Below are 27,704 nucleotides of genomic sequence, written 5' to 3'. Positions count from 1 at the left end.
TACTTTTTTTCTTTTTTATTTTTTAAACTAACTTCTTTTATTAGCCAGAACAAAAGGTTTTGCCAGGACTGTAACATCTTCTCCTTCTCCTTCTGAAATGTCCCTTCTCCTTCCCAAATTCCTTACAACTTCTGAGTTTAAATCCAAGCCAAAAGCAAAATTCGTGCACTTGAGTCCGGTGCTCCTGTCAGATTCTGTGTCTCACTCCACATCTTCTCACACTTTCAGTCTGAACGCTGTCCTGCCCTGATGAGTTTGACAGAAGCATTGGCACATGTTAAGAGAGCATTTCCCTCCCTGCCTCCCTCGCCAGAGCTGGTTTCCTTAGCGCATTTCAATCGATCCCAAGCCCGCAATGATGCGCGCTCACCTCAAGGCTCACAGCAAGCACGCAGCAGCTCAGGCTGACTTGGCTCCAGGGCTCCGTGCCTTGGATAGCTGAGAAAACTTCCCATGAGCCTCTGTCCCAAGACATTGGAATGCAATTTCCCTGCGCATTTGGTGGCAGCTTTGGGTCCCTCTGGGGGACGGCACCCAGCGTGACCCCCGCCCCTCGCCCGCCCCCCACCGGCTCCTGCACCGCAGTGGGGCTCCCTCTCCTGGGCACCTTGGGGTGCCCCCAACGGCATCAGAGCCCCGAGTCTTCACCCCCCCCCTTTTCCCGACCCCCAAAGAAGGCTCAGAACGAATCCGACTGCCCTGGACAGCAGCGCAGCGCTTCCCCCAAGCCCTTCCCACACGTGCATGGCCCCAGCAAGGGATTCTGCTGCAACAAGAAAGCGGGGGCAGCCCCCAGAAGGCTTGAGGTTCCTGCCCAGCCTCGCTGTCACGGGCCGGGGGCAGCGAGAGAGGGAGCGGCACAGACGGCGGGGACGGCCCGGCACAGGGCGGGGGCCGCTCTCAGCGCGATGCCGGCAAAGCCGCAGCTCCGGCGCTGTCGGCCGGGCTGCTTGAGCGGCACGGGGGGATCCGCCGAGAGCCTCCGGCCCCGCGCGGGGACTCCTGCAAGGGCCCAGGGCCGCCGGGCTCCGGCCCTCGGGGCTTTATTCTCCGGCAGCCCGAGCCCCGCGGCTGCGGGGCAAAGAAGGTAAGGGGGCACGGGAAGAGAGGAGCGAGAGCAGGGCATGAGAAAGGGCGGCGAGGGAGCTCGGGCTGCGCAGGAAAGCGGGACGGGAAGGGAAAGCCCGGGACGAGGGTACAGGGAGGCTGGACAGAGGAAGGAGAGAGGGGGAACAGAAGGGAGTAGCGGGCTAGGGACAGGACAGGAAGGAGCCGGGTTTGTGGGGGGAGAGGGAATGGGGGAAAGGGAGCGAGAGAAGGCGAATACGGGGAGAAGGAAGGAGGGCTAGAGAGAGGGACAGGCGGGGAAGCCTCCCAGAGCCCCGGCTGCACCCCGAGCCCGGCCCGGCGCCTCGCCCTGCCCGGGATGCTGCGCTCGGCGGAGCTCGGCTCGCTCCGGAGACGCTCGGCTCGAGTCGGCTACTGTCGGCCAAACTCGGCTACTGTCGGCCAAACTCGGCTACTGTCGGCTAAACTCGGCTACTGTCGGCTGCATTCGCCTCTTCGGCAGAGCTCGGCTCGCTTCGGCCCAACTCCCAGCCGCTCTGTGCCTTCGGCTCCGCTCGCCTCGGCTCGGCTCGCTGAGGGCGGGCGGGCAAGCGCCGCCGCCTCACGTTCAGCTCGCCCGGCTCGGGGCTCTCCCGCTGCCGCGTCCCGCGGGCGGCCCGGTAATGGCGCGGACACGACCGGGAGCGCGGGCTCGGGCAGGAGCTCATTAGGCTGGGACCGCACTGGCGCTAATTAGCGCGCACGAGAGCGGCAGGCTCGCTTCGCCTGAGCTCGGCTCGCTTCGCTCCAGGCAGCCTCGGAAGCCTCGCCTCGGTTCGCTCGAGGCCGTCAGGGTCGGCCGCTCTCGCCTTGCTTCGGCCGAGCTCGTGCGATTCCCCCGAAGGCGGCGTCGTTCGGTTGTGTTTTTAGAAATATCTTTCTCTATGGATTGTATCTTTCTATAGTTAGATTTATATTTCTAGAATACTTCTATTAGTCCAAATAAAAACCCCATCTCTAACCAAATAAATACAATAAAAGCCTTCTTTTAAACGATATCGAAGTATTTTTATGCGTTGTCTAATTATATTCACATTTATAGTTATAGTTTCTTTTGATGCAATATATTAAGCATTATATATAATATCTATAAAATTCTAGACACGTATTTAAATTATTATTTATATTATGTATCGTATCTACTGCTACAACTATTTTTTCTTCTATTTTTAAACTTGATCTGTACGTATTTATGATATATTTCTATACTTAAATTTCTACCTTCATATTGTTTCTATTTATAATTTTTATAATCAAAACCCTGCCTATTGACAAGTAGAAAAGCCCGTTTTATTTAACTATTTAAAAATATTTTTATATTTATAATTTCCATATTTCTATTTATCATTTGCTCTCTAGTACGTGATAACATACCTGCTCCTGCACCGCAGTGGGGCTCCCTCTCCTGGGCACCTCGGGGTGCCCCCAACGGCATCAGAGCCCCGAGTCTTCACCCCCCTTTGCCTCTAGTTAGAAACTACACTGGAACTTTTTTCTGGAAACAAAGACACGACCTAAATCCTCTCCCCATGTCCCAGACAGATAGATGTTCAGTTCTTAGTTGACTGGGCAGCAGTTTCTTCAATAGAACGAGAAACAATATGGAAACGTTTTAGCTACAAGCAAATAGGCAAATCTGAACAAGGTCCTGGTGGCCAGCCGCTGCAGTTATTTTGAAGCAATTTTTTAAACAATCAAATACTGATACCACAAAAAATAAAGCAAAAACGTGACTACTGGCTAAGAAAGAAGGAAAAATTAACTTTTGACAACAACAACAACATTCCAAGGATGCAGGCTTTTTCCCAATGTCATACCTTATTACTACCTCTCTTGGGAATTCTCATGGTGGCTCCCAAAAGGAATAAATCCCTCAGAGTGTCCTAAAGCACAAAGTAGCACGCTGGAGCTCCTCACACTCCCAGGAGGGCAGCACAGCATGCACCGAGTCTGCAACAAATTCTGCTCAGTGAGGGTCTGCAAACAAAGTTTCAAGTGATGAACTGAACTCATTTTCAAGGGACGCTTCCTAAGCACAGAAGCACAACAAAGAACAAGCAGAAACAATCCTTACAAACACCGGCGAGTTTTATTTAGCATGTATGCGACTGATTGCCACCCTATGGCGTCTCCCTTGGTTTGTCTGTAGGTTCAGGAGGATGATAATGCACACTCTGCCTTCCCTGAACCCCCCCAGCAGCCGAGCGCTGCTCAGCGCGTTCAGACCATCGGGAACTGGGTCACGCACACCCGGATGGGCCGGAGCTGCTCTGCTGGAGACTGGGGAGACGAGAGCAGAGAGGCGCTGGCCCAGGCGTCGTCCCAGTTCTATTGCTGTGTGACGAGAAGGAGTTTGCTCCCAACAGCTGCAGCAACCCTCAGCTCGCTCCCGTGCTGAGTATCAATGGCACACAGAGGGCAGCCTGAGGAAATAATGGGCTGGGCTCTAAGGGGCTGGGACAGGCTCTGATTTTTTGTTTTGTATTTGCACGATCATCAGTACAACAGGGCTCTGATGGATGACTCGGCAGCACGCAATAAAAAACTCCTCTGTAGGATTACATGGACTTGTAGGAAAAGACAAAAGCCCATCACCCTTCTGAAATCTCCTTTGAATCCCAAGCACGTGGATTGTCACTGTACTGCAGCTTCCAGGTTTTCAAAGCAGCTTACTTCTGAAGGCCAGGAAACATTTATTCCTACAGAAACAATGGGCAGCACCCAGGCTAATCTAAGCACTCCTGTTGGATAGGGGATCTGCAAGTGTGCCAGTCCAGCCTAAGGTGTGCTTTATTTCAGTCTAACATCCCCACAAAATTCTTCTCCTATCTCCCAACCCTGAAACCTAAAGCTTCTCATCATTAGCAAATTCAAAGTAACATGTTTTTTTTACAACATTCAAAAATGTCATGCTGGACTGAACTAGAGAGTAATTTTCCAATATAAGCTTAGCAAAGTTTGAATTGACTCGTCCAGACAGAAAACCTACAAGTGAACACCTACAGCTGCCTAAAAAGACCTAACGAGCCCCTGGCAGCCACCGGCATCAAAGCACAGGGGATGTTTCTAATCCAGGCTAAGGAGAACAATATCACCTTTTGTTCTCTCCAGTTTGTTTCCTCTGCAGTCACATTTGCTCCTTATGATTTTTACAGTCTCTGTATCTTCTCGGGCAGCGCTGAGTCTGACGACCGGGATACGAGAGTCCTTCCCTGCCCTACGGAGAGAACCAGGAAAAAAAGTTACAAAAAGAACAGGGCAGTTTGAAGTTAATACTTCCGACGAGAAGCAGCACCTGACAAACAGAGTGAACAAAGCGTGATACCTCCCTGGGGACAGAAGACTTACAAACTCTCCGGGATTTACAATCCCAGTAACCAAGCCCTTCAGCACAGCAGCCAAGTGTCCCATTAGGTGGTGCTGCACCAAAGAATGATCCGAGAGGTTCCAAAGAGTGAAACGCACGTTATTTTCCAAAGACGTAAAATCGTGCAAAATAACAAAACTACAATAGATCTAAACTACAGGGCAAGAGTACAAGTGTTAACTTGAGGAGCTGGAACCATCCAGGTGAGCAACTGCTAACTGGATCCTCAACAGAGTTTGAGGAACCCTCCAGGATACAGAAGGGTTTTCCCCAGAAATTACACAGGCCGAGTTTTGATAGAAGTACACTTGGCCAGATGCTCAGAAACGTCACCCATCCTCCTCCGGGTGTCCTGAGAGAGCTGCGAATGGCTCTCACGTGGTTTGAGCTGGTTCTGTAAGGGCTCAGGGTGAATTTCACCAGATGCAGCCAAACTGGGCAACACCCAGTGGGACAGAAGGAACCCAAAGCTTGTTTTACCCAAAGCTTGGGTAAGCAGAGCCCCAGCAAATACTGAGGAAACGGACAGAACAGGGTAACAAATAATAAACATACCTTTTTTTTTATGTAGGTGAACAAAACAATTAAGGAGAAGGTGAAAAACTCACCATGACTGAACATTTCATCATCTGTAAGCTGACCATCCATAGCACAGAGGACTCCAAATTTAAAATTCACCGGTCCCTGGGACATAAAACCAACTATTATATGGTAAACAGTCAAACAGAAGATATAAAAATTTGTTTCCTCTAAGGACTTTCAAGTGTGTGTGTATCTTTGTATACATCCTACGCATTAGAACATACATCTCATACCACCTCCTAATACATAATCATTTACCTTTACATTTTGATAGTATAGCATAATAATAATAGATCACCAATTTAAGGTAGTAATTTTAAGTTGGTGCTTTAAGCTATTTTTGCTATCATGTTCAAAAAAACATTACTTATTTTTACTGTAACGAGCAATTGATTTCCAAGCCATCATAAGCCCATCAAAATACAAAGCTGCATTCACCGGACGGGTCTGTGAGCAAGAAGTAGTCAGGCTTGTACTGACCTCTTGCTCTTCCAGAACCAATAAATCCTGTCAACAAAACCAGCATCTTTAGCCCCCTCCTATTAAAGATTCTACAAGGATGATGGTTTTATTTGTGTTTAGAAGTTTGGATTTGAAATGACCAGTTCAATGGATAATGACAGTTCAAGCAGTTTCACATTATTATTATTATTATTATTATTATTATTATTATTATTATTATTATTAGCTACTGGAAGAGACAAACCAGTGGTATCTATACTTAATTACTTCTATTTCCAGCAAATCATAAAGAAAAAGAACCAAACAAAGAAAAGTCCTTTCCTACCTTTTGTATCTCAGGATGAAAAATGTCTCTTGGGCTCTTCTCCAGTTTCTCCAGACTCCTGGCACTGAAATGCAAAGGAACGAGTGCTTTAGAGGAGGGCAAGTGCACATTCCAACCCCGAACCACCAACCGATTGCAGTTACAGCGCTTACAAAATGAATCGTTCCCAGAGCCTCTGGGAAATGGAACGGTTGGTGCAACTGCCATTTCTTCCCCAAAATACTGACTTCCAACACTTCCTAAACTTAGTTTGCATTTTAAAAACAGAAATTAGGGAGACTCAGGGTGGAGATCAGGTTGAAATTGATTTCCTTCTAAAGCACAGGGCTCTGTTCCATCACCCTTCACTTTGGCTCCACACAGAATCACGGGGAGCATTTTAGGAGGGCTCAAGAACCAATTCTATTTCTCTCTTTTTCTAGTTCTCTCTCTTCCTAAATCATTCAAGGCAAGTCAAATGAAAAATGACAAGTTCAGCATCAAATCCACACTTTTTCCCTTTGTCTGCTCAAGAACAGGCTTTAAAACCACTTCTTGCTGCCTTCAACGATTAAGACTTGGCAAAACCATTTTTACATGTTTTATAGCTTTACACAGAACGCAAGCTCTGAATTACAGGAAAAGGTACACAGGCAAATATCTCAGCTGATGGTGGCTTATTTGTAAACACATACCTTAACGGAGATTGCACTGAGAATGTTTCAGAGGGACTCTAAGGGAGACAGATTTTCTGAGTACCCTGTAAACAAGAAAAGCTAGGATATATTACAGGACATACCCACTTGTTCTGCATATTCAAATTGGATTATCAATAAAAACATTTCAGTTAAAAAAGAAGGAAGAAAACCAAGGTAATTTTACTCAGTTATATTTACTGCCGATTTAGAGGAAAAAAAAGTCAGGGGTGCTGCAAAGAAAAAAAAAGTGAACCAGAAACGCCTACAGTAGAACTTTAAAACAATTGCTTGGATAAAAGCAGCTCATGGAACATGAAGTAGAAAAAAAGCGAAACCAGTATCAGACCTGCCTATTTTCTTACCATTGCACAAGAAAATCCGACAAGCGGTATAAAGTCACTGCCTAAAACCGATCCTAGGATGTAACCAAGAACAATTGAGGCATTTGCTAATCTAAACGGAAACCTTTTCCGGACCCTAGTGTCAAATCACACGTTTTGTCTTGCAGCAGCTCGAGGCTGGAGAGCATTTCCCCTGGGGGTCGGGAGGGTAGGGGCACCAGGGGCTGAGTTTGCGGATCGCACCTGTGCCAGCAGAAGGATCCAGCCCGGCGCTCCTTGCGCTCGCCATTCTCCGGGCCATCGCTGTGTTTTACTGCTCAGCGATGCCGCTCCATCTGTTTGCGTGGAAGAAAGAGCCACGAGCACTGAGGCACTCAGCAGCCGTGTCATTCCAGCCGCTCGTCCGCCCCCGCCCGCAGCAGCGGCAGCAGCCCGAGGGACACGGCTGCAGCTCGGCGGCTCCCGCGCCTCCGCCAGCCGCCGCACAGTGACCGCGGCAGCGCCCGGCGCCGCTCGCCCGGGGCGGCTCCTGCAGCTCCCGGCCCGCGGCAGCAAAGCACCGCCTGGCGCTCCGCCATCGGCGGGCGGCAGCGCGCCCCGCCCGAGCTGAGCCCCCGCCACCGGGACCGCTGAGCGAGGCCGAGGCACCGGGCGGACGCCCCTTCCGCGCCGCTCGGCTCCGTGCGGGCGGCCGGCCGGAGGCTTCGCCCCTCCAGCGTCGCTGCCGCGGCTCCGTCCCGCGCGGGAGAGGCGCCGGGAGCTCCCCGCGCCCAGCCCGCTCCCCCGGCGCGCGGCCGCCTCGGCCCGCCAGCCATTCATATGGCGCGTCGGCCGTTGCGTCAGACGCCGCGCTTTACGGCCGCAGGGCCTGCCGGGAGTTGTAGTCTCGGACTGACAGCCACCGCTCCGTTTTCCGCCACCGGGAGCTGCGGTCCCGCCGGGGGATCAAACGGCTCCTTCGCTCCTGGGCGCGGAAGCACCTTAGGCAGCACCGCCCCTCCCGAATGTCCTTTCTTTTCCACTCCAACTCTTTTTTCTTTTTTTCACTCTGTTTTTCACCCCCTTTTCCACTTTCGCTCTTTCTTTTTCACTCTCACCCTTTTCCTTTTTCATTTCTCTCTTCTTCCTTTTTTCTTCTTTCCCTTTCCTTTTTCTTTTCTTTCTTTCCTTTCTTTCTTTCTTTCTTTCCTTTCCTTTCCTTCTTTCTCTTTCTTTCTTTCTTTCTTTCTTTCTTTCTTTCTTTCTTTCTTTCTTTCTTCTTTCTTTCTTTCTTTCTTTCTTTCTTTCTTCCTTTCTTTTTTCCTTTCTTTTCTTTTCCTTTCTTTCTTTTCCTTTCTTTCTTTTCCTTTCTTTCTTTTCCTTTCTTTCTTTCTTTTCTTTCTTTCTTTTCTTTCTTTCTTTCTTCCTTTCTTCCTTCCTTCCTTTCTTCCTTCCTTTCTTCCTTCCTTTCTTCCTTCCTTTCTTTCTTTCTTCCTTTCTTCCTTTCTTCCTTCCTTTCTTTCTTTCTTTCTTTCTTTCTTTCTTTCTTTCTTTCTTTCTTTCTTTCTTTCTTTCTTTCTTTCTTTCTTTCTTTCTTTCTTTCTTTCTTTCTTTCTTTCTTTCTTTCTTTCTTTCTTTCTTTCTTTCTTTCTTTCTTTCTTTCTTTCTTCCTTTCTTTTCTTTCTTCCTTTCTTTTCCTTTCTTTTCTTTCTTTCTTTCTTTCTTTCTTTCTTTCTTTCTTTCTTTCTTTCTTTCTTTCTTTCTTTCTTTCTTTCTTTCTTTCTTTCTTTCTTTCTTTCTTTCTTTTCCTTTCTTTTCTTTCTTTCTTTTCCTTTCTTTTCTTTCTTTCTTTCTTTCTTTCTTTCTTTCTTTCTTTCTTTCTTTCTTTCTTTCTTTCTTTCTTTCTTTCTTTCTTTCTTTCTTTCTTTCTTTCTTTCTTTCTTTCTTTTCCTTTCTTTTCTTTCTTTCTTTTCCTTTCTTTTCTTTCTTTTCTTTCTTTTCTTTCTTTCTTTCTTTCTTTCTTTCTTTCTTTCTTTCTTTCTTTCTTTCTTTCTTTCTTTCTTTCTTTCTTTTTCTTTCTTTCTTTCTTTTTCTTTTCTTCTCTTTTCTTTTCTTTTCTTTTCTTTTCTTTTCTTTTCTTTTCTTTTCTTTTCTTTTCTTTTCTTTTCTTTTCTTTTCTTTTCTTTTCTTTTCTTTTCTTTTCTTTTCTTTCTCTCCCTATATTTTTAATCTTGGCTTTCCATTTTAGCTTTAGAATAAAAAAGCAGCAGTAGAAATGTTCAGGCTACCTGGGAGTGCAAAAAACCCCAAAACCGTAATGATTTTAGGAAAACTATTTCCTCTATGGGAGCCTGAAATTTTCTACAGCTGCAGGTGACATAGAGCTTTTATTTCTTCTTCTGTATAGTTTATACTTTACACTCCATTTATGTCGCGCCCCCTGCCGTCTGCACCGGCGAACTGCAGGCACAGCGCCCCCTGCCGTCTGTATCGGCGCACTGCAGGCACAGCGCCCCTGCCGTCTGTATCGGCGCACTGCAGGCACAGCGCCCCCTGTCGTCTGCATGGGCGCACTGCAGGCAGAGTGCCGCCTAATGACGTCAGCCCGTCGACACTGGCCACGCCCACTCGGGAGGCCGTCGCCATCTTGTACGGCATTCCGTGACGGCCACGGCGCTGCCATGTTGTACAGCACCCCGTGACAGCCAGGGCGCCGCCAGCCTGTACGGCACAATTTTACGGCAGTCGCGCTTTACGGCAATTTTACGGCATTTGCGCTTTACGGCCCCTTTTGCGACAGTCGCGCTTTACGGCACCTTTTACGACAGTCGCGCTTTACGGCACCTTTTGCGACAGCCGCGCTTTACTGCACCTTTTACGACAGTCGCGCTTTACGGCACCTTTTGCGACAGCCGCGCTTTACTGCACCTTTTACGACAGTCGCGCTTTGCGGCACCTTTTACGACAGCCGCGCTTTACGGCCCCTTTTGCGACAGTCGCGCTTTACGGCACCTTTTACGACAGTCGCGCTTTACGACACCTCTTACGACAGTCGCGCTTTACGACACCTTTTGCGACAGCCGCGCTTTACGGCACCTTTTACGACAGTCGCGCTTTACGGCCCCTTTTGCGACAGTCGCGCTTTACGGCTCCTTTTGCGACAGTCGCGCTTTACGGCACCCTTTGCGACAATCGCGCTTTACGGCACCTTTTGCGACAGCCGCGCTTTACGGCACCTTTTACGACAGTCGCGCTTTACGGCCCCTTTTGCGACAGTCGCGCTTTACGGCTCCTTTTGCGACAGTCGCGCTTTACGGCCCCTTTTGCGACAGTCGCGCTTTACGGCACCTTTTACGACAGTCGCGCTTTACGGCCCTTTTGCGACAGTCGCGCTTTACGGCTCCTTTTACGACAGTCGCGCTTTACGGCACTTTACAGCATTGTAATTTTTCTATTTTTAATAAAAAGACATGAAAAACAAAAACTGTTAAAAAATTAAAATAAAAAATATAAATAAACAAAAAATTAAAATAAAAATAAAAACTGTTAAAAAATTAAAATAAAATTATAAATAAATAAAAATTAAAATCAAAATAAAAACCGTAAAAAATTAAAATAAAAATATAAAAAATAAATAAAAATTAAAATTAAAATAAAAACTGTAAAAAAAAAAATTACAATAAAAATAAAAACCGTTAAAAAAAGAAAATAAAAATATAAATAAATAAAAATTAAAATAAAAATAAGAACCATAAAAAAATTAAAATAAAATTATAAATAAATAAAAAAAATTAAAATAAAAATAAAAACCGTAAAAAATTAAAATAAAAAATATTTTAAAAAATTAAAATAAAAATAAAAACTGTAAAAAATTTAAAATAAAATAATAAATAAATAAAAATTACAATAAAAATAAAAACCCTTCAAAATTAAAATAAAAAGAAAAATAAATAAATAAAAAAATAAAATAAAAATAGTAAAAACAATTTTTAAAATATGAATAAATAAATAAAAATAAAATCAAAATAAAAACCGTTAGAAAAATTAAAATAAAAATATAAACAAATAAATAAAAACTAAAATCAAAATAAAAACCGTTAAAAATTAAAATAAAAATATAAATAAATAAATTAAAATTAAAATCAAAATAAAAACCTTTAAAAAATTAAAATAGAAAATATATATAAATAAATAAAAATAAAAATAAAAAATTAAATTAAAAATAACTTTAAAAAATTAAAAATAAAATTAAAGCTTTTTATATTAATTTGGTACTGCCCGGACCAGCTCAAGCCGGTGATTGTGGTGGTGTTTGAGGGTCCCCAGGACGAGGGAAGAGATGAGAATCTTGACTCCACCTTTCAGAAGGCTGAAATATTATTTTATGATCTCTATTATATTAAAAGAAAATGAGATATTAGAACTATACTAAAAGAGCAAGGAGACATCAGAAAGCTGGAAAGGAATGAATAATAAAAACCTGGGACTGCTCACAGCCCCAACACAGCTGGACCATGATTGGTCATCAAGTAGAAACAATGCACAGGAGACCAATCCAAGATGCCCCTGTTGCTAAACCATCTCCAGCCCACACTCCACAGCCAGCAGATTGTTACTGGTTCCATTTCTGTTCTGAGGCTTCTCAGGAGAAAATCCCAGTGAAAGGATTTTCATCAAACACGTCAGTGCCAGGTGATGGCACAGGCAGCATCGGCCGGCCGAGGTCACTGTGTCATCCCTGCCAGCCCAGGTGTCACAGCAAGGAGCAGAGTTCACCCTGTACTCACCCTGTGCTCACCCAGCCCTGCCAAGGGACCGGCTGCCAAAACAGAGCCGTGCCATGCATGCCAGTGTCTGCATGGCAGAGAGAGGACATGAAAAGCCGCTGAGGAAGCTGCCACCTCCTCCCTGAGCTCTGCCCTGCAGGCTGGGCCATGGGCAGCCACTTTGGGAAGGCTGCATTTGCTGCCCATCAGCTGCTCTGTGTCTGACAGGAATTGAAATAGCCCAGGTTTGGGTTGGTGCTGAGCAGAGGGCAGGGAGGAGAAAGGGAGAAGGCTGTGCTGCAGGCCAGGTGGATCCAGGCAGAGCCAATTTGGGCAGCAGCCTTGTCTAACAGCATTTCATTTTCCACTTCTACTACATTACGTTTCATTTTGCACTTCTGCTAGAACTGCATGTCAACAGCTTTCAAATATCCTCCTCAGTCCCAGCAGCCTGCTTGAAAGTGCTGTGTCTTTATCAGACCATTGATGGTCCTTCTGAAATGTGAGTCTCACTGGCTGCATCCAAACCTTGTGCTTGAACAGCATTCCTAAAAATTAAAGCAGATTGGGCCTTTGGGGACGAAGGGGCTGCAAAGCATCTCCTAAAGCATTTTCTACTCCAATTTCATTGTGAGGAAACACACCTGAAGGATGATGCAGGGATTAGGATTGAGACAAAGATGAGTTTGGTAGGTCAATTTTACTTTGAGAGCTTGAGAAGCACAGGAAGCCCAAGTGATGATCCCAGAGGGTTGAACACAGAGGTTTCACCCTCCCAGATATACAAGGGCCTTACCTTAAAACCACTGCTCACAGCACACAGCTGTCTCAACACTGCATTAATGTTTTCTCCTCTTTGTGCATGTGTAGAATTGAAATCCCTCTTAGGGAAGAAGCTTATTCCAAGTAAATTCCTAAACTATCACCTGAAAAAAACCCTGACATGTTCTTTCCTCTCCTTGTATATTTTTAAAGCCTTTGACATTTGAAACACTGTTCCCCTGCAAGGCCTTCTCCTAAATCCCAGCTTCTCAGAAGGCCCAAGGAGAGAGGGTTGGCCAAGGGTGGAGCTGTTCTGGATTTGTTGGTGGTGCCTTGTAGTGAACAGTGTGTTCAGAGCTGCTCTGCTGCTTCTGCCCATCACTTTGACAGGGAAGGAGTGTGCTGGGATATGATAAACCACTAAATTGTCACTTTTAAATGCTGCTTGCAATGAAAACACTGTGCATAAACCCTCCTAAATGGTGTTAAATTTGTCTCCTATATTTCTTCCCTCCCACCCCACCACTGCTGCTCTAAGATCCCTTAGTAGCTCAGTCTTTCTCTGGGTTTTGTTTGACATTTATGCCCATTTTCCCCAAAGCTCTGGGGGTTCTTTTTAAAATATGATATTGATTTTTTTCTTGGTTTTAAAAAAACCCTGAAATACACACACACACACTAAAGAAGCAGGTCTCCATGGCTCAGCCCTGAGTGGTAAAGGAAGAGCAGCAGGAAGGGTGGTTTGTGGTGCTGGAGAAAGTCTCTGCCAGGCTTAAAGGAGCATCCCATTTCCACAGATGACTTTTTTTTTTTTTAATGAGTTATGGTGCTGGCAAGATCTGGAAAGAGTGCAAGTCCCTCATTCCTGTTTGGATGTCTTGTTTTAAGAAATGTGTTCTTTCAGTTCTTGGAGAGCATAGTTCTGGATTCATCCTCACATCCTCCAGTCTTGGTGGCTCTGTTGTTTTTTTATTTCCCTTTCTCTGCCCTTTTCCCTGCCCTCACTCCCCTGATGGCCTGCAGGGGATGTGATTCAGGCACTCATCACTGCTCTGCAGCTGCTTTACAGAGCTAAAACTGACTGGGTCTTTCACCCTCCTCTCATAGCAGTGGTGCAGAGTGAGGCACATGGCAGGGCAGGGCTTTTAGCTGTTGTTTTATCTTCTGGTTTGATGTTTAACACATGAGGCAGAACCCCAAGCCCCTGCTCACCATGTCAGGCTAGGCTGCAGTGGAGCACATTGACAGCAAAACAGCGGCTGCACCACAACCACCATCAATCAATCTGATGGAAAAAGGGTTTAAGGCTTCTAACAGTGCCACGGTGACTGAGCTGAGCCCAACCTGGGTCTAGCTTAATCCCTGATCTGTGTAAAGCCCTCTTCTGTGCTTTCCTGAGGCTGGGACAGCTGGAGAGGTTGCTCTCCATGAGCACAGGATGGCAGCTGTGGGCTGAAACTCGCTGAGCTGCCTCCCCAGTAGGGGATGGGCTTGTGAGGGATTTAAAAGAAAAAACATTACCATGTCTTTGTCAGTCTGCCATGCTCACTTAAGCTGGCTGTTGGTGATTTGTAGTATTTTTTAAAAGAAAAACCAAATGCTTTCCCTTTATAAGGAAATATGCTATGAAGAGGGCTTCAAAGGAAAGGTGATTAGTTACTATCCAACTGTTGCTAAATTCATTGGTTGATGGTCCATATACTGCATCTTTTAATGTTACTGATACAGACCATTCCCAAGCTGTTTGATAATTATTTATCAGCCATCTGCATCAGCATCATCTGCATGACCAGTAATGGCCAAAAAGCAGGAAGGAGAGAAAGGGCTTAAGCTGTAGGCAGGAAAGGGAAGGCAGAAACCAAGCAGCAAACAATTAGCACCTGGGCTCCATTGAAGACTAAAAGTGGGAAAAAATGGCTTAATTGAAAAATCTGCCTATTGTGTGTGCAGTCTCCAAGGGGAAACAAACAAACCCATTCAAAGGAAGGGAAAAAAAGGCAAAGAATTAAAAAATCCTTGTGCTGTTATGCAGAACTGGGGGGTTTAACTCTTCCCAATCTCTTCCCAGTCTCAGGCAGAAATATTTCTATAACTAAACCATCTCCCTTTTTAAAGCATTTAGCTGGATTGAGTAATTTCTTAAGTCCTCCATCATCAGGACCAGTTTGGGTTTGGCAGCTCAAACACCTTGGCAAGGCCAGGACAACTTCAGTGGTTCTCCCTGTCCTGAAAGAGAGGAGAAAAGGGAAGTAAAGTTCACTGCAGAATCAAAGCCTCCTGCATTTCATCTTTTGGCTTAGATTGCTCACCATGGAGTACGAGCCATAAAAAAAGAGGAGGTGGCACCAAATTGAATTTAAAAGTGCCCTTTCCCAGTGCTTTTATTCCAGACATTCAAAGGAAGCTAATTTTTCTTCTAGCATTCTTTCCCTCATTTTAGCAGAACCATTCTCATCCCAGACCCCACTCAGCAGTTGTTCAATCTTTTGGCACTGGATCTGGACAAAGGAAAGGACACATCTGGGTCACAGGAAAGCACAGAGGGAAACCCTCCAAAACTGGCCAGAGAAAAATGAAATGCAGGAAGACTTACCTGCAGCTGGATGTTCTTTGCACTGGGCTTCCTTTAAAGGAATGGATTTGCTGCTAAACACATCTCAGGCTCAGATGTGACCAGGGAGAAGGTGGGATGGAGATGAGGAGTCAGACAGGGAATAGCCAGGGAGATGCAGGGCCCAGGAACATGAAGGATGGAGAAGAGAAGGAACAGGGATTGTTCTCCTTGTTTAGATCCATCAGTGCTGGGAGCTTGGGAAGCACATGAGGGTACCAGAGGGATGCTGGGCAGGAGCAGGAGAACTCCAGGATAAGGGCAAGCTGCTCCCACTCCAGGGCTGGGCCAGGGAATGAGGGGAATTATTTCTCTCCCCCTTCCAGTGGGATGCAGGTGCCACCCCATGCAGAGGCAGGAAAACTGCCTTGCAATCAAGTACAAAACCTGCCTGGCAAGCCCAGGATGCCAGCAGCCGTTTCTCCTGGATTTCCTCTCCGCAATCTTTGGTACTGGCAGAAGCCGCTCCCGGCCGAGCCGCCATCTTTGTTGTGGTACCCTTAAGCATCCCCCGCTCCTCACAGAGGCGTTTCTCTTGCTGGCTGCCTCAACCCGGTCCCGACGCTCTCAGCGCCATTTTCTGCTGCTTTTCCCGGCGGGAGAAAACGGTTGGCGGGGTCAGCGGCACCGGAACCCCGCGAACCGCGGCAGGGAGCGGCAGAGACGCCTCTGCCGGAGTCGCCTCTGCCGGAGTCCTGCCGCGGCCGCCATCTTGAGTGCGGCTGGAGCCCGACCCGGCTCACGCAGGATCCTGGTACGCGGGCGCTTCGCCATCTTGAAACGGGAGCTCTGTCCCCTCCGCGCCTCCGCCGCCCGCAGAAACCGGCCCCGCCGCTGTCGTTCTTCCCAGCCACCGCCCCGCACGGCGGCCCCTCAAGCCCGGCCGCGCCCCTTTGCACTCCTCCCTGTGCTTCACCATTCCCCTCTGTGCACAGCACCGCTCTGTGCCCACAAGGTGGCAGCACCGTCCCCCGCCCGGGCCGGGCTGGACGCGCCTTGGGGCAGGCAGGGAACGGAGACCGAAGCCTTGGGCACAGAAGGAAATATATGCCATCAACACCTTCTCTTTAGAAGGACTTTTTTAGTGGAGTAAAATATTCAAAAGCATCTGAATGGGACCTGGTTTTCTTAGTATGATCTAATACCCAACTTTCTTGGGCACTTAGCAGCATTTAAAAAACATCACATAAATAGGAGCTTAAGTCTGGTTTCCTACTTAAATCTAGGTAGATTCTCAATACTCTCTATTTGAATTTAACTTCTCTCTGGTATGAAATATTACAGTCGGCTTTTCCTATTTTTCAAACAAGACCAAAATACCACGAAATAGTGGACAAGGTTGTGTCAAAGAATGTATGTAAATGGAGTCATCTGACTTGATTCTGCTTGCAGATGGAAACTCAATGTCTTAGTGACAGAAATGAGACTGCTGTTACTGTGGTTAACATCCAGACTGGTTTCCAGCAGCCAAATTCAGCTGTCTGCTCTGTAATATGGCAGCTCTCAGCCAGGCTCAACTGGAACTCAGTGATCCTAAAATAACTTCTCAATAAATCCCAGGCTTCTTACCCCTCATCAACATGAATTATGTTCTAGTGTTAGAGATTAATGGGCAAACACAACTGTGCCCCATCACCCCATCATTGCATCATTTAGGTGGAATTACAGGCATGTTGGGAAAATAGAAGTGCATGTTTAAAGGTGGTCTGTGCATTGAATTCCAGAAGTGGCATTGTAAGGTAGCTTCCACAAAATGTATTGGACATTGTAAGAAACAACACTCACTTTTAAAATTTCAAAGGTTTTTTGAACCTTAAGAAAAAATACAACAAAGGGCTGAATAAAGAAAAATTACAGTGCTGGGAGTCTCTGTGACCAGCAGCCACATGCTCATCTACAAAATGGGTGCTTTGCCTTTTATACCCTTAGCACCTCCCAAAGTTTTGTCAGAAAATTCCTTCTCTGCAGTCCATTGGTGGAGATCACTTTTTTACATCGTGGTTGGAGGCCAGGTGTTGCCATGTCATGCCTCTTAGTAACAAGTCCCCAAGTGACTACGGAGGCTATTACAAGGCGGAGGGGAAAGGGGACTATGGGGGGACATATTCTCATAACATACACATCATATCTATCTCTTAATTGTGAGAGCCAGCTATCACATTATTTGTCTATAACAGACATGTTGCTGCAGCCTTTGTTTTGTTCATTCTCCGTGCACAGAATAGCCTGAGTCTGCACAGCCAAAAAAATTCATGGGACCTGTGCAGACATCTGTGAAAGCATTAATTTCAGTTTAGCAATGCAGAAGTGTTTTCTGAAGCTGCCATGTGTCCTGAGTGGCCACTTTTAACTGTTTTTCTCATAGCTTTGAAAAATATTTTCCGCTTTTCTCATAAGAATTCTCCATTCTGCTTATCTCTACAAACAAAGCAATGCTCATTTAATTCAATTATGGATCAATATGTGGTGTTGTACTGTTGGGGGTTGGGTTTTTTCTGTTTTTCCTTGTTATGTGTGGATTTTTTTCCCAGTGAGAGGCTAAGAAGCGCTGATGGCTGGGCGCCTGAGATGGAGGGGAGGGGGAACTCCTTTGGTTTTGGGGAGTTCTCTCTCGGGGAGGGGGGCACTTAGAAAGAGATGGAGTTGGGGGCAGATAAAAAGAGATGGAGTTGGGGGCAGATAAAAAGAGATGGAGTTGGGGGCAGCCTCTCTCTCACTGCTGGGCTTTGTGGGAGGACGGTCTGACCTGTGACTTGGGGAAGGAGTTCACTGCCACCACCATAACCCAGCAGGAACATTTCTGTTACTGGGCCCCACATCCCCCTGCCCTGCCAGGACACGCCGCAGGTTCCAGTTATTGCCGTAGAGTTTTGAGACATTCTCACCCACTGCCCCGGGATTTCTGCTCATCTTGCTGTTACAGCCTGCTGCTTCTGAGAGCCCTGCTAGATCGGCTGCGCTAGATCGGGTTCTAGGGTGGAGCAAAGCCGCTCTTCCATCCCCTCCCGTCCGGGCCCAGCCGCCATGGCCGCGTCCTCCCTGAGGCTGCGCCACAGCGCCCCCTGCGGCCCCGCGGGGATCCCCGCGCCCGCCCCGCGCAGCGGGAGCCGCCAGCGCCCCTGCCGGCCGTGCCCGGAACTGCCCCGGAGCGGAGCGCGCCGCAGCCCGAGGCCGGCACCGGGTTCCTGCTTCTGTTACTGCTGATGCCGTGGTTGTTGCTGTTTGTTTGCTTTATTACGCACACTAGTAGAGAACTGTTATTCCTACTCCCATATCTTTGCCCGAGAGCCCCTTAATTTCAAAATTCTAATAGTTCGGAGGGAGGGGGTTTACATTCTCCATTCCAAGGGAGGCTTTTCTGCCTTCCCTAGCAGACACCTGTCTTGTAAACCAGGACATGTATTTAACAGACAGTAGGATGTAGGTGCTTGTTTAGTTATCGAGTATGAGTAATGAAGACTTTTCTTTTAGCCATGGAGGAGAGAAAAATTTAGAAGCAGTCACCTGAGAGAAAATTTAACAATTAGATTCACAAAGCAGTGAAAACGGGGAAATGCATCATGATTGTAGGCAGATCTGTTTGCTGGGGAAAACCACTGGCAAAAATTTGTTTGCAGCCCTTTGACAGTAGTGCCACATATAGGATAATTAAGCAGATAATTGACATGTAGTGTAGCTGGATATTGATTGTTCCTCCTTAGAGGAAGCTGTTATTAAGGTAGTGATTTCTCTGCCTCCTGTTTCATGGACACGGCATTAACAGTTATGATCATTATATTCTTCACTCTCACTGGCTTCAATTTTTCTGTCACCTGCTGCTATGGAGATTATATCTGCATATGAGACAATTAATTTTATCTAGAACTTGTACTTTTTCCTTTTTCTTTCCATTCTTGCAGTCTAGCAGGTAATTTCACACCAAGAACCTAATTACATTATCTTTCCTGGCATTTCTCCTCTCCTTAAAACATTCATGAAGACTGTGTAACTCTTTCTGAGGTCCTCATAAGAGTTGAAGAAAACTTGTCTGGCAAGGAAATACGTTAAGAAATATATGTGAATGTGGTGTGTTTAAAATCTATCAGGATCTTTGAGGTAATGAAATTGTGTACTGCTGTTTTAAAAAAGAATAACTGCCGCCAGTTCTCTGTCACATCCTTCTCAAATTTTTAAACACAAGTGGGCATAAGTAATACTTATAGAGCAGCAGTGAACCCCTACAGGGCTGTTCCTCTCTTACCTGAGATTTCTTTCTATTAGGGAAAAAAAAGAAGATCATGTAAATTTAAAGTTATTTCTCTCTTTTGTATATTCCAGTGTCTTTCCAAATGTTTCAAGCAAGTCTAGAGTCTTGTAAAGTCTGAATTTAGAATCCTGAACTCCAGGAGATTCAGGATCTGGCTTCACACAATTCTCTTGTATCACAAGGTGTGGAAAGAACCCTCTTGATTTCTAAACTCCTTCTCAGAGAGGAGCCTACTTGCAGTTGGAGCCAATCTTGGCCCCACACTTTGTCAATCATTTATGTCCAAAGGATTATACAGATGTAATTGAGACGTTATCCAACTTTGTCCAGCAGGATTAAGGGTGGCAAACCAAATTTATATAAAAATAAATGATTTATTATGATAATTAATAATTATCTAGACAATCTTAATCAGAATTATTTACCACACAGTATAGGTAGCTATGACTAGAAGTATAGTGCACTATTTTTGAAGCAATATTGAAGCAATCATATTGAAGCTAGCAAACCAGTTTTTAAGAACAGATTGATGTTACCCACCCATGACAACCTCTTTCACTCAGCCTCAAGGAGTAACTTTGAGGGGTGTCCCCACTCAAGGCAGCAATCTCCACTTACACTCTGAGAAGGGGGTTGTTAGGAAACCTTTCTGTCACATGGTAGGACTGGGTTTTTATAGTGCTACATATACATGATATATCCCTCTTACATATTTTTAAGTGTGTACACATATATATACAAGATATATAGATATAGATAGATATAGGTATAGGTATATAATGGCAATATAAAGTGATTTTCTGTCAATCATATGTGTCTGGGCCAGGAGTACCAGCCTAGCATCTTATTCTGCACCAAAAGCAGCATAACACACCCTCCTCCCCCCAGCACAGTTAGCTTTGCAGATAGGAGAGTGTTCAAGCGATTTTGCCCCCACTCTAGGAAGAGTTTTCCTGCTACACAGACGCAGCTGGTGTAATGGATATCCATTTCTTGTCCCTGCTTTTCACTGCCTGTTGGTTCTCTGCCTGTTCCTTGACTGCTTCCTTTTCAGAGGAGGGCAGTGCTGCTTGTATGTCTGTCTTCTCCACTCCAGCAGTGGCTCTGTAAGGGGAATTCTGATGGGTTGTGCTGAATCTTTGCTATTCTGCCATCTGAAAGCACACCCCACTCTTTCCACCAAGTGCTGCAGCAGAGCTGAGGTACCAGGTGGGTCGGTGTGTTGCACAGAGGGAGTTGAGTAGAAGAAAGATTTTTTCCTATGAGGATTCTCATTTGACCTCATGACATTGTCTCCAGCATAGGATTTAGGAGGACAACTCCAACCATTTCATTAAGATCAAACCATTTGGGAAAGAGACAGTAATGGGAGGAGTTAAAAATAAATTTCCTTTTGCTTTTCCCAACCAGCTGTCTGAAATCACACTGAACCCTTTTCTAGTGTCTTAATAATAGCAAAATCCTTGGTGATACTTTGAGAGGTGACACCATTTATGGAATATTCAAATGAAACTGCTCAGCACAGCACTGCAAGTGAGCATTCAAGTATAACAAAATGTGTTCAAGCTTCCAAAAGATGAAGGAGGAGAACATATTCCTATGTAATTCTCCCCTAGTTTTCTCCTACTCATAATCACATCTCAGCTAGTGCACCATAGCCAAGCTGAGTGAAACTCTTGCATCTTTCAGTTCCAAATGATTTCATATCAAAAGGTAAATAAGAATCTGTTTACAGTAAAGCAGGGCAAAATAGCTCACTTCTCACATATTTATAATTCTGTCACCTGAAAAAATGGCAACATCTGCTTCCTTATAGATTTTGCAGGTAGGGTGGCTAGACAATGTAGGTTCCTGCAGCTTCTCTGTCTTTTAGAAGTGCACACGATGTGAAGGAAAATAAGATATTTCACTCTGATTTTAGGGACATTCACTTCCTTCAAAACAAAGCTGCTTTTACTGATCTGACTACCTCAGTGGCATATTTCTTCCTCTGATATAAAAACAAGAGAGGAGCGAGGAGGGAAATCAGTATGTCTTCAACAAGAGATGTCTGTTAATACCGAAATATGCTGACAGTGAGATTTCAGAGCAGTTTCAGCCTGGCTCACTTGCTTGTAAGTAGGAAGCCAGCAGGCTCCTCGACTCCACATCTTAGGCCTGTTCTCCCCTCTCCTCGCCATGTTCCAATGATGATGCGACACTGTGCGAGAAAGCACGTTCCAAGGTCACCGTACAAAATAAAAAAAATAAAACTCTTGTTTCGGCATTAAAGTGATGAGTTCTGTTCAACTCAAAATTCAGCACTGAATGGTGAGTTGCTGTAATCTGAAACAAAGCTGATTTGGAATGTCAGGTGCTTTCTGATGAGGAAAGATTTTTATCTGATGCCGTGATCTGATCTGTTTTCCAAATATGTTAAAGCTCAAATGCAGGAAGTTTGACTCTTCCTCAAAAGAGGTGCTGGAAAAGCACGTATTGTTTTTCTTAAAGTTAATAAGCAAACCTTAGGTTGCTGATGATAAATACATAAAGTACATGATTAAGGTGCTTGTATTTAGATTATTTTGTTTTATACATGCCTTTTTTATTATTATTTTATTTCAGAAAGATTCAACTTGTGGTTATGCAGGGTATTTTGCACCTCTGGTTTTGTTTAAAAATACCTTCTTTCCCTTGGAATCAAATAAATTTTATATTTCCTTATCCTAAGTTCAGCACTGAAAGATTTCAAACTGCTGTCATTTGGAACTGATTGCTAATAAATCTTCATTGAAAACTATAACAGTGAGATAATTAAAGTTTACTCTTCTCTTATACTTGCCATAGTACTTGGAATTAGTTTAATACTCTCTAACAGTTTTCTTTTAAGTGAAGAGTGCAACTTTAAAGAAGCATATTTTTCACTGTTGGGTTTTTTTTTTCATTCTGGGGTATGTTATATTTCTCAGCAGGTTTTACAGGAAAAGTAGTGGCTGAAATATCAGTGGAATTACTGCTTAATTATCTCAGCTTTATGAATAAGCCAGCATAGACTTTTTAGCTTTGTTGGAGGAGAAGCCTCATCATCTGTATTTCATAGTTCACTGGAAAAACTAAGATTGGCACAGAGTTTACAAGTGCCCGCTTCTTACTCTGGGACTGGATTCAGCTCCTGCAGTTCTCATGTACATTGAAAGTCCTTTCACATTATGATGGCAGAAATCCAGCAAGAATTGATCTTGTCCAGTTCTGCGTGTGAATGCCATTTTGGTGTTGCATTGAGTTCCTTGGACTGAAGGTGACTGAGGGGTCCCTGTGCAGTAGAAATGTTTGTTCTCCCATCTTCAGCCTCCTTGTGCTGCAAAGCAGATATTCCAATATCCTGCTTGGTGCTGCCTTGGAGGCCACCAGTGTGGAAGCACAACCATTTGTTTGTCAAAAGTCTTTTGAAGGAAGCATTCTTGAAAATAATTTCCTCATACACATTGTGCTTTCTTGCATCTAAATTATTATTTTGTGCCCCTGAAGGGAGATGGAGGAGGAATATAAAGTACAATAAAATTGCTGCCTCTGTGAGGCAGGTTAGGACGTGGCTGTGCTTGAATTCTTGATGAATGAGGTCATTTATGGGCTTCCCCCCACAGAAGGGATCTGCTTAACATTTTCTCCTGACACATGGTTCCCATATGAAGAGATTGTCTACCACATTATGGAATGCAGAAATTGTGATCTCTTCAAAGAATATTCCAGGAAAGGTGAGGGAGAATCCGATACTTCTAAAGATGTATTTAAAACCTCTGCCAACAAGATCATCTTAAGAATTAAGAGATTTTCTTAGTCATTTTGCTTTCAGTGCTGCTGACATTTCTAAATAAGAGGCTGACAATAAACTAATTCAGAATGAGTTCATGCTTTCAGGCTTTTATCATACGATAGACACAGAAGTTTCCATAGAAAAAAAAAGCCAGTGCAGAGGATAGGGTGTGGAAGGCTTTGCTTGAGTCAACATTTCTCATGTCAGCAGTCTTTTACATTTCCTGTTGGAAAGAATCTTTCAACTTCAACAGATACCAGATGCTGTCTTTCTTTATCTTTTTCTTAATCCCAAGTTGCCAACGGCCATTGTAGAAATAAAAAATTCTGTCTGGTTCTGCAGATGCATGCCTGACTTTTAATTAACCCAGTGAACACATATAGATCAAATTTGCTGTATCCATTCATCTGTACTTGAATTAGGGTGAGGGATGTCTTCAGTGCTGTAATGTATTAAAGTTCATTTTTAATTAACCTGCTTTGCACTTATAAGTGAAAGCTAATTAGTACAGCTCATTCATTGTTTATATCTCGGACCACTGGGATTGGTTTGATTTCTCTACCTACTTGGTTCTGAGCCATAAATATACATCCACTACCTGCAACTTTCAGGTTTTTCATTGAACTGATGCCACTATTTGTAGGAGTTCATATTATATACTAACAAAGTTTTCTTAGGGCAGGATCCTGGAAGAGATTTCTGAATCTTTGTCCATGTGAGCTCTAGCTCTTGCTAGTATGTAAATCATGGATCTGAGTTTTGCAGATAGAACCAATTTTTATTCTTCTTAAGCAGCTGTGAATTATCCTTAAATAACTTCTCGTTTTGATGAGAGAGCATACTGAATCAGAAAACTGGGGGCTTAGAGAGCCCATCTCCCTCCTTTCACTCCTGAGTGATATTTAACTTGCTGGCACACCACTGTGATTACATAACAAAGGGAAAAGTGCATCCTTCCTCTGCCCCCCAAAAAATCCAGTCAGATTTTCCCTGTGACTTTCAATGTTTCATCTTGGAAAGATTTTCCTAATATCTGCCTGAATTCTCCTGGAATGCTGTGGACAGAGAATCTCTCAGGAAACAAATGAGCTACAGCAGAATGGCCTGGGAAAGATGTTTGAAGGGAAAATGTATCACCGGAGGTCATATTCGATGTTGCTACACAGATGCCCAAAGCTACAAATATATATTGCAAACTCTGGTTTTCTGGAGAATAAATGGAGAATGGGACAGGAGGTATTCTGAGCTTACTGGTTCCGTAAAAGGAGTAAACAACAGCAACAAAAATACCCCTGGTACTCTATAGCTGCTGTCAGCTGGAGCTGGTGACAAGATATTTGCTAATGGTGCACACTGCTAAATGTTTATTTCCTGACAGCTTTTCTGAATAAACAGTTTAAGTTGGATTTCTCTGCACCAACTAAGTTGGTTTAACTGTGATCTCCAGCTTCATTCTTTATGTGGTTTTTTATTACTCCTCAGTGCATAAGCCCTATAATCAGCAAATGGCAATGTTTCCTTGTAGAATGCAAATGCAACTTCTTCTGTGGATGCACCTGATTCCCCCTCCCTGTTGGTCTACACTGAGGGAGGTCAGTGCATAAACCTAGCATGGCACAAAGCAATCAAGACATTTTTAGCAACTATGCATGCCAGAGGAAAAAAAAAAAATCAGTTTCCAGGACAGGACAAAATAGCAAAATAGGAACCTACAAGCTTGTCAGAGCAGTGAGTTGGTGGTGGAACAAAACTTGCTTCTCCAGTTATGTTATTAATGTGAGTGCAAGCTTAAACATGCTCACAGATAGAACCAGTTTCCTGATGTTGCTGAAAGTGTGATACATTCTTTGCCTCAAGTGTCACATTCACTTTCAAACGAGCCCTCCTAAGCATTTATTCCTGCACAGGTTGTATTGCTGAACGTGATTCAAAAAGCACGTGGTGTGCTTTAACTAACACAGACGGCCTTTTTAAAGGCTGTGATGGATCCTCATTATTGCATAGACTTGCTTTTCACTGGTCACAGCAGAGCTGTTCTATTTATTGGGCATGTGTACATCCTCATTTTCTAAAGCATGAAACCCTCCACCAGCAAGGAACTCAGCTTGCAGTCTCCTCTCTTTGTAGCTTCTATTCCAGCTACCAAAGCTGGACAATCCCTGAGACTAAGTGGAAGACACACGTAATTGGTTGTGATAATTGTTAGAAAATTAGATTCAACTAGGACAGTAAGTCCATGTAGTTGGATTGCTGTACTTACTGTAAGTGTCAAGAAGATCAAGTGACTGCAACTAGGAAAATATATAGAAATTTGAAATGACTGAGCCAAGAAATAACAGCATTAAAAAGACCCATGTTAGCACTCAGGGGACTTGACAAGCTCTGATGGTTCAGCCAACACTGAGATTTAAAAAAAGATACCTCTTAACTGTTAAGTGCTGCAGAGAAGTTGACAAAATTACAGTATAATAAAACATTGTATTTGATGTCAAAGTGAAGCTTTATGCAGACAGTGCATTGATGATATTACTCTCTGGAGTGGAAGGTGATGCATAAAATAAAACAGGCATGAGAAGGCTCTAGGCAGTGCAAGTGAGAATTCTTCAAAAGATGGCAAGCACCAAGTAGAACTTTTTAAAATCAAATGTGGGCGTTTATCATTCTAAAACCAAAAGTGGGCAAAAAAGATTAAGGTTTGAAATAACGGGATAGGAAAAGCTACAGAGAGTTTAAGAACAGAGCTAGAAATAAAAAGGGCAGGCTAGTCCCAGAGGGATGACAGAGATGAGGGCAGGATGCTGTAGGAAGCATCCCTGTGCCCTGCAGCCCCTCAGCCTCCTGACAAGGCACTGCAGGGATTTGACTTACCTGCCTCAGAACTCTGTTTGCTGGGGGGAAGTGGAAAGAAGACAACTTTCACATTCTCTTAAGTATAAGACCTCTGAAAATTTAAGTTTATACAAAAGTTATTCAATTCTTTTTACACCACAGCACATTATTTACTTGTATGCTGTCAAACTGAGATGCGACAAAATATATGCAACAAATACTTTGGTGTACACCTGAATTTGCCTCAATTACATCGGGCAAAGGACAGAATGAGCAATGTATTTTTGGCAGAAAAACATGGAAAGTGGTTTAAACAAAAGGACTGCTTTACAGCTCAGACACTTAGACTATTCAGTGCTGCTCTGAGCTGAGAAGAAAGCATTTCTCCATGTGTAGCCTCCAAATCTAACTGACAAGGATTCATTGGAAAAAATACAGTATTAATCTTTTCCTTAATATCTACCAACAGCAGTTAGAAAATACTAGCTAGTAAATGCCACACAAATAACTCAACCCTGTGTAGAAGAAATAGCTTTTTCACCTTGGGGATGTTTACTTCAAAAGTAGCCACTGTTCTGCCTGCAGGATTAACAAATCAGACCAGATTTGTCTGTGTTTTAGTCATACTGAAACTTTTCCCCTGGAATACCTATGAATTTGCTAACTTGAAAAAAAAAAAAAAAAAAAAAGGCCAAAAAAACCACACACAACCAAAAACCACAAACAAGCCAACCAAATAACAAGCTGGCCTTAATTTAGTCCATCCTTTATACCAGCCAGATAATTTATTATCACAATTGGATTCAGGATGTAGTAAAGCTTTCAGATGGCTGCTTAGGAAAAAGTAAACCCTAACAGAAATGCTCGAGATCCACATTAGCAAATGGCCTCTTTTAATCCCAGAATATGCACCTGGGCCAGGTGGAAATAAAATGAAATAAAAGGGATATGGCCAGTGTCCAACAGGAAGTGGCTAACAGAGTGACAAGCTGAGTGGTCACAGATTTAGCAATATTCTTTGGAAAGACAAATTCACAGTATTTATCATACTTGCCACAGGTAAATGAGTTAATGAAAAACAGTATTAAATCAGGAAATTGACTTTCAAAATAGTCAAGATAAAGAAAGTTCTGAGCAAAGCAGTTCTTTGGTTCCCCCATCATCAGTATACTGCTTCCCTCTCAAAGCCAGAAATAAGCAAAGTCCCTTTATCTCTTTGACTAAAGACCAAAGTTGTAACTTGGTGTTACCTTTCCTGTGCACATGACATCAGGTAAGGAAAAACCATATTCAGTGCACACCACTGAATTAAGGAAAAATTTAGGACCATTTTATTTCATGCAAACTATGTGATAAACACTTCTGGTTTTGATGTTTTATGGTGGCAAATAATTGATTTCTTTTTTGTGATATTTCTATTTCTATTTCTGATATCAACGTGCTTATGAATTTACTGTTTGTCTACAAGTCCCTCGGAAGATGACATCCCACATGCTCACATTTATGCCCCTCCTCTTGCAGTTTACTGGAGATTCATCTCCTCAGAGTGCTCAAGACTGACTGTTGGGAGCATCCCAACAATCAAAGAGAAGCAGGCAGTGTGTTTGTTGCCATAATGAGATTGAAACTTCCTTCCCGGTAAGTGGACAGCTGAATGACTCAGCCATTTGTCAGCTGAAGACAGAGAAATGGAGGTGCCTGGAGAAAAGAATTGCTTATTATGGATGGCAGCTGCTATGACAGGAATATGAATCATGAGGGAAGCAGTTAGTTTAGAAAGAGCCCAAAGGAGACTGGACAACATTGCAGAAATACCAGAGGACTCTAAAAATGCATTAAGTCTAAGAAATATAGTTA

General features: G+C 44.0%; 1 protein-coding gene and 1 long non-coding RNA gene across 5 annotated transcripts; both read right to left on the bottom strand.

Annotated features, from left to right (window-relative positions):
- Window positions 1-539, bottom strand: LOC136555958 (uncharacterized). The gene is made up of 2 exons (XR_010783563.1): window positions 371-539; window positions 1-246 (listed from the first exon to the last, which is right to left on the bottom strand). It is a non-coding gene; the product is annotated as an uncharacterized lncRNA (long non-coding RNA).
- Window positions 540-3,177: 2,638 nt separating this feature from the next.
- Window positions 3,178-15,725, bottom strand: CEACAM4 (CEA cell adhesion molecule 4). Of its 4 annotated transcripts, XR_010783642.1 has the most exons (6): window positions 14,962-15,725; window positions 13,581-14,594; window positions 6,518-6,582; window positions 5,844-5,907; window positions 5,083-5,158; window positions 3,178-4,324 (listed from the first exon to the last, which is right to left on the bottom strand). XR_010783642.1 is itself a non-coding variant. In XM_066549470.1 (5 exons), exons 1-2 carry the CDS (start codon window positions 7,678-7,680, stop codon window positions 6,556-6,558), a joined length of 603 nt encoding a protein of 200 aa, XP_066405567.1. In that variant the 5' UTR covers window positions 7,681-7,974; the 3' UTR covers window positions 3,178-4,324; window positions 5,083-5,158; window positions 5,844-5,907; window positions 6,518-6,555. The 4 variants fall into 4 exon arrangements, 2 of the variants coding, with proteins under 2 accessions (XP_066405567.1, XP_066405566.1); XR_010783643.1 differs by lacking the exons at window positions 13,581-14,594; window positions 14,962-15,725 and having other exon boundaries at window positions 3,178-3,530; window positions 4,203-4,324; window positions 6,518-7,591; XM_066549470.1 differs by lacking the exons at window positions 13,581-14,594; window positions 14,962-15,725 and adding an exon at window positions 7,105-7,974.
- Window positions 15,726-27,704: the final 11,979 nt, after the last annotated feature.

Source organism: Molothrus aeneus, chromosome 4, assembly GCF_037042795.1.
Source record: "Molothrus aeneus isolate 106 chromosome 4, BPBGC_Maene_1.0, whole genome shotgun sequence".
NCBI lineage: Eukaryota > Metazoa > Chordata > Aves > Passeriformes > Icteridae > Molothrus > Molothrus aeneus.
The sequence above is the reverse complement of the archived record's forward strand: the minus strand, read 5'-3'. Positions and strand labels throughout refer to the sequence as shown.

Coding starts and splice junctions, on each gene's coding strand:
- CEACAM4 (XM_066549469.1), bottom strand. CDS start 7,680: ATGAATGGCTGGCGGGCCGAGGCGGCCGCGCGCCGGGGGAGCGGGCTG. Junction 5,908..7,104: donor GGATCCTTCTGCTGGCACAG/GTGCGATCCGCA, acceptor TTTGCATTTCAG/TGCCAGGAGTCTGGAGAAAC.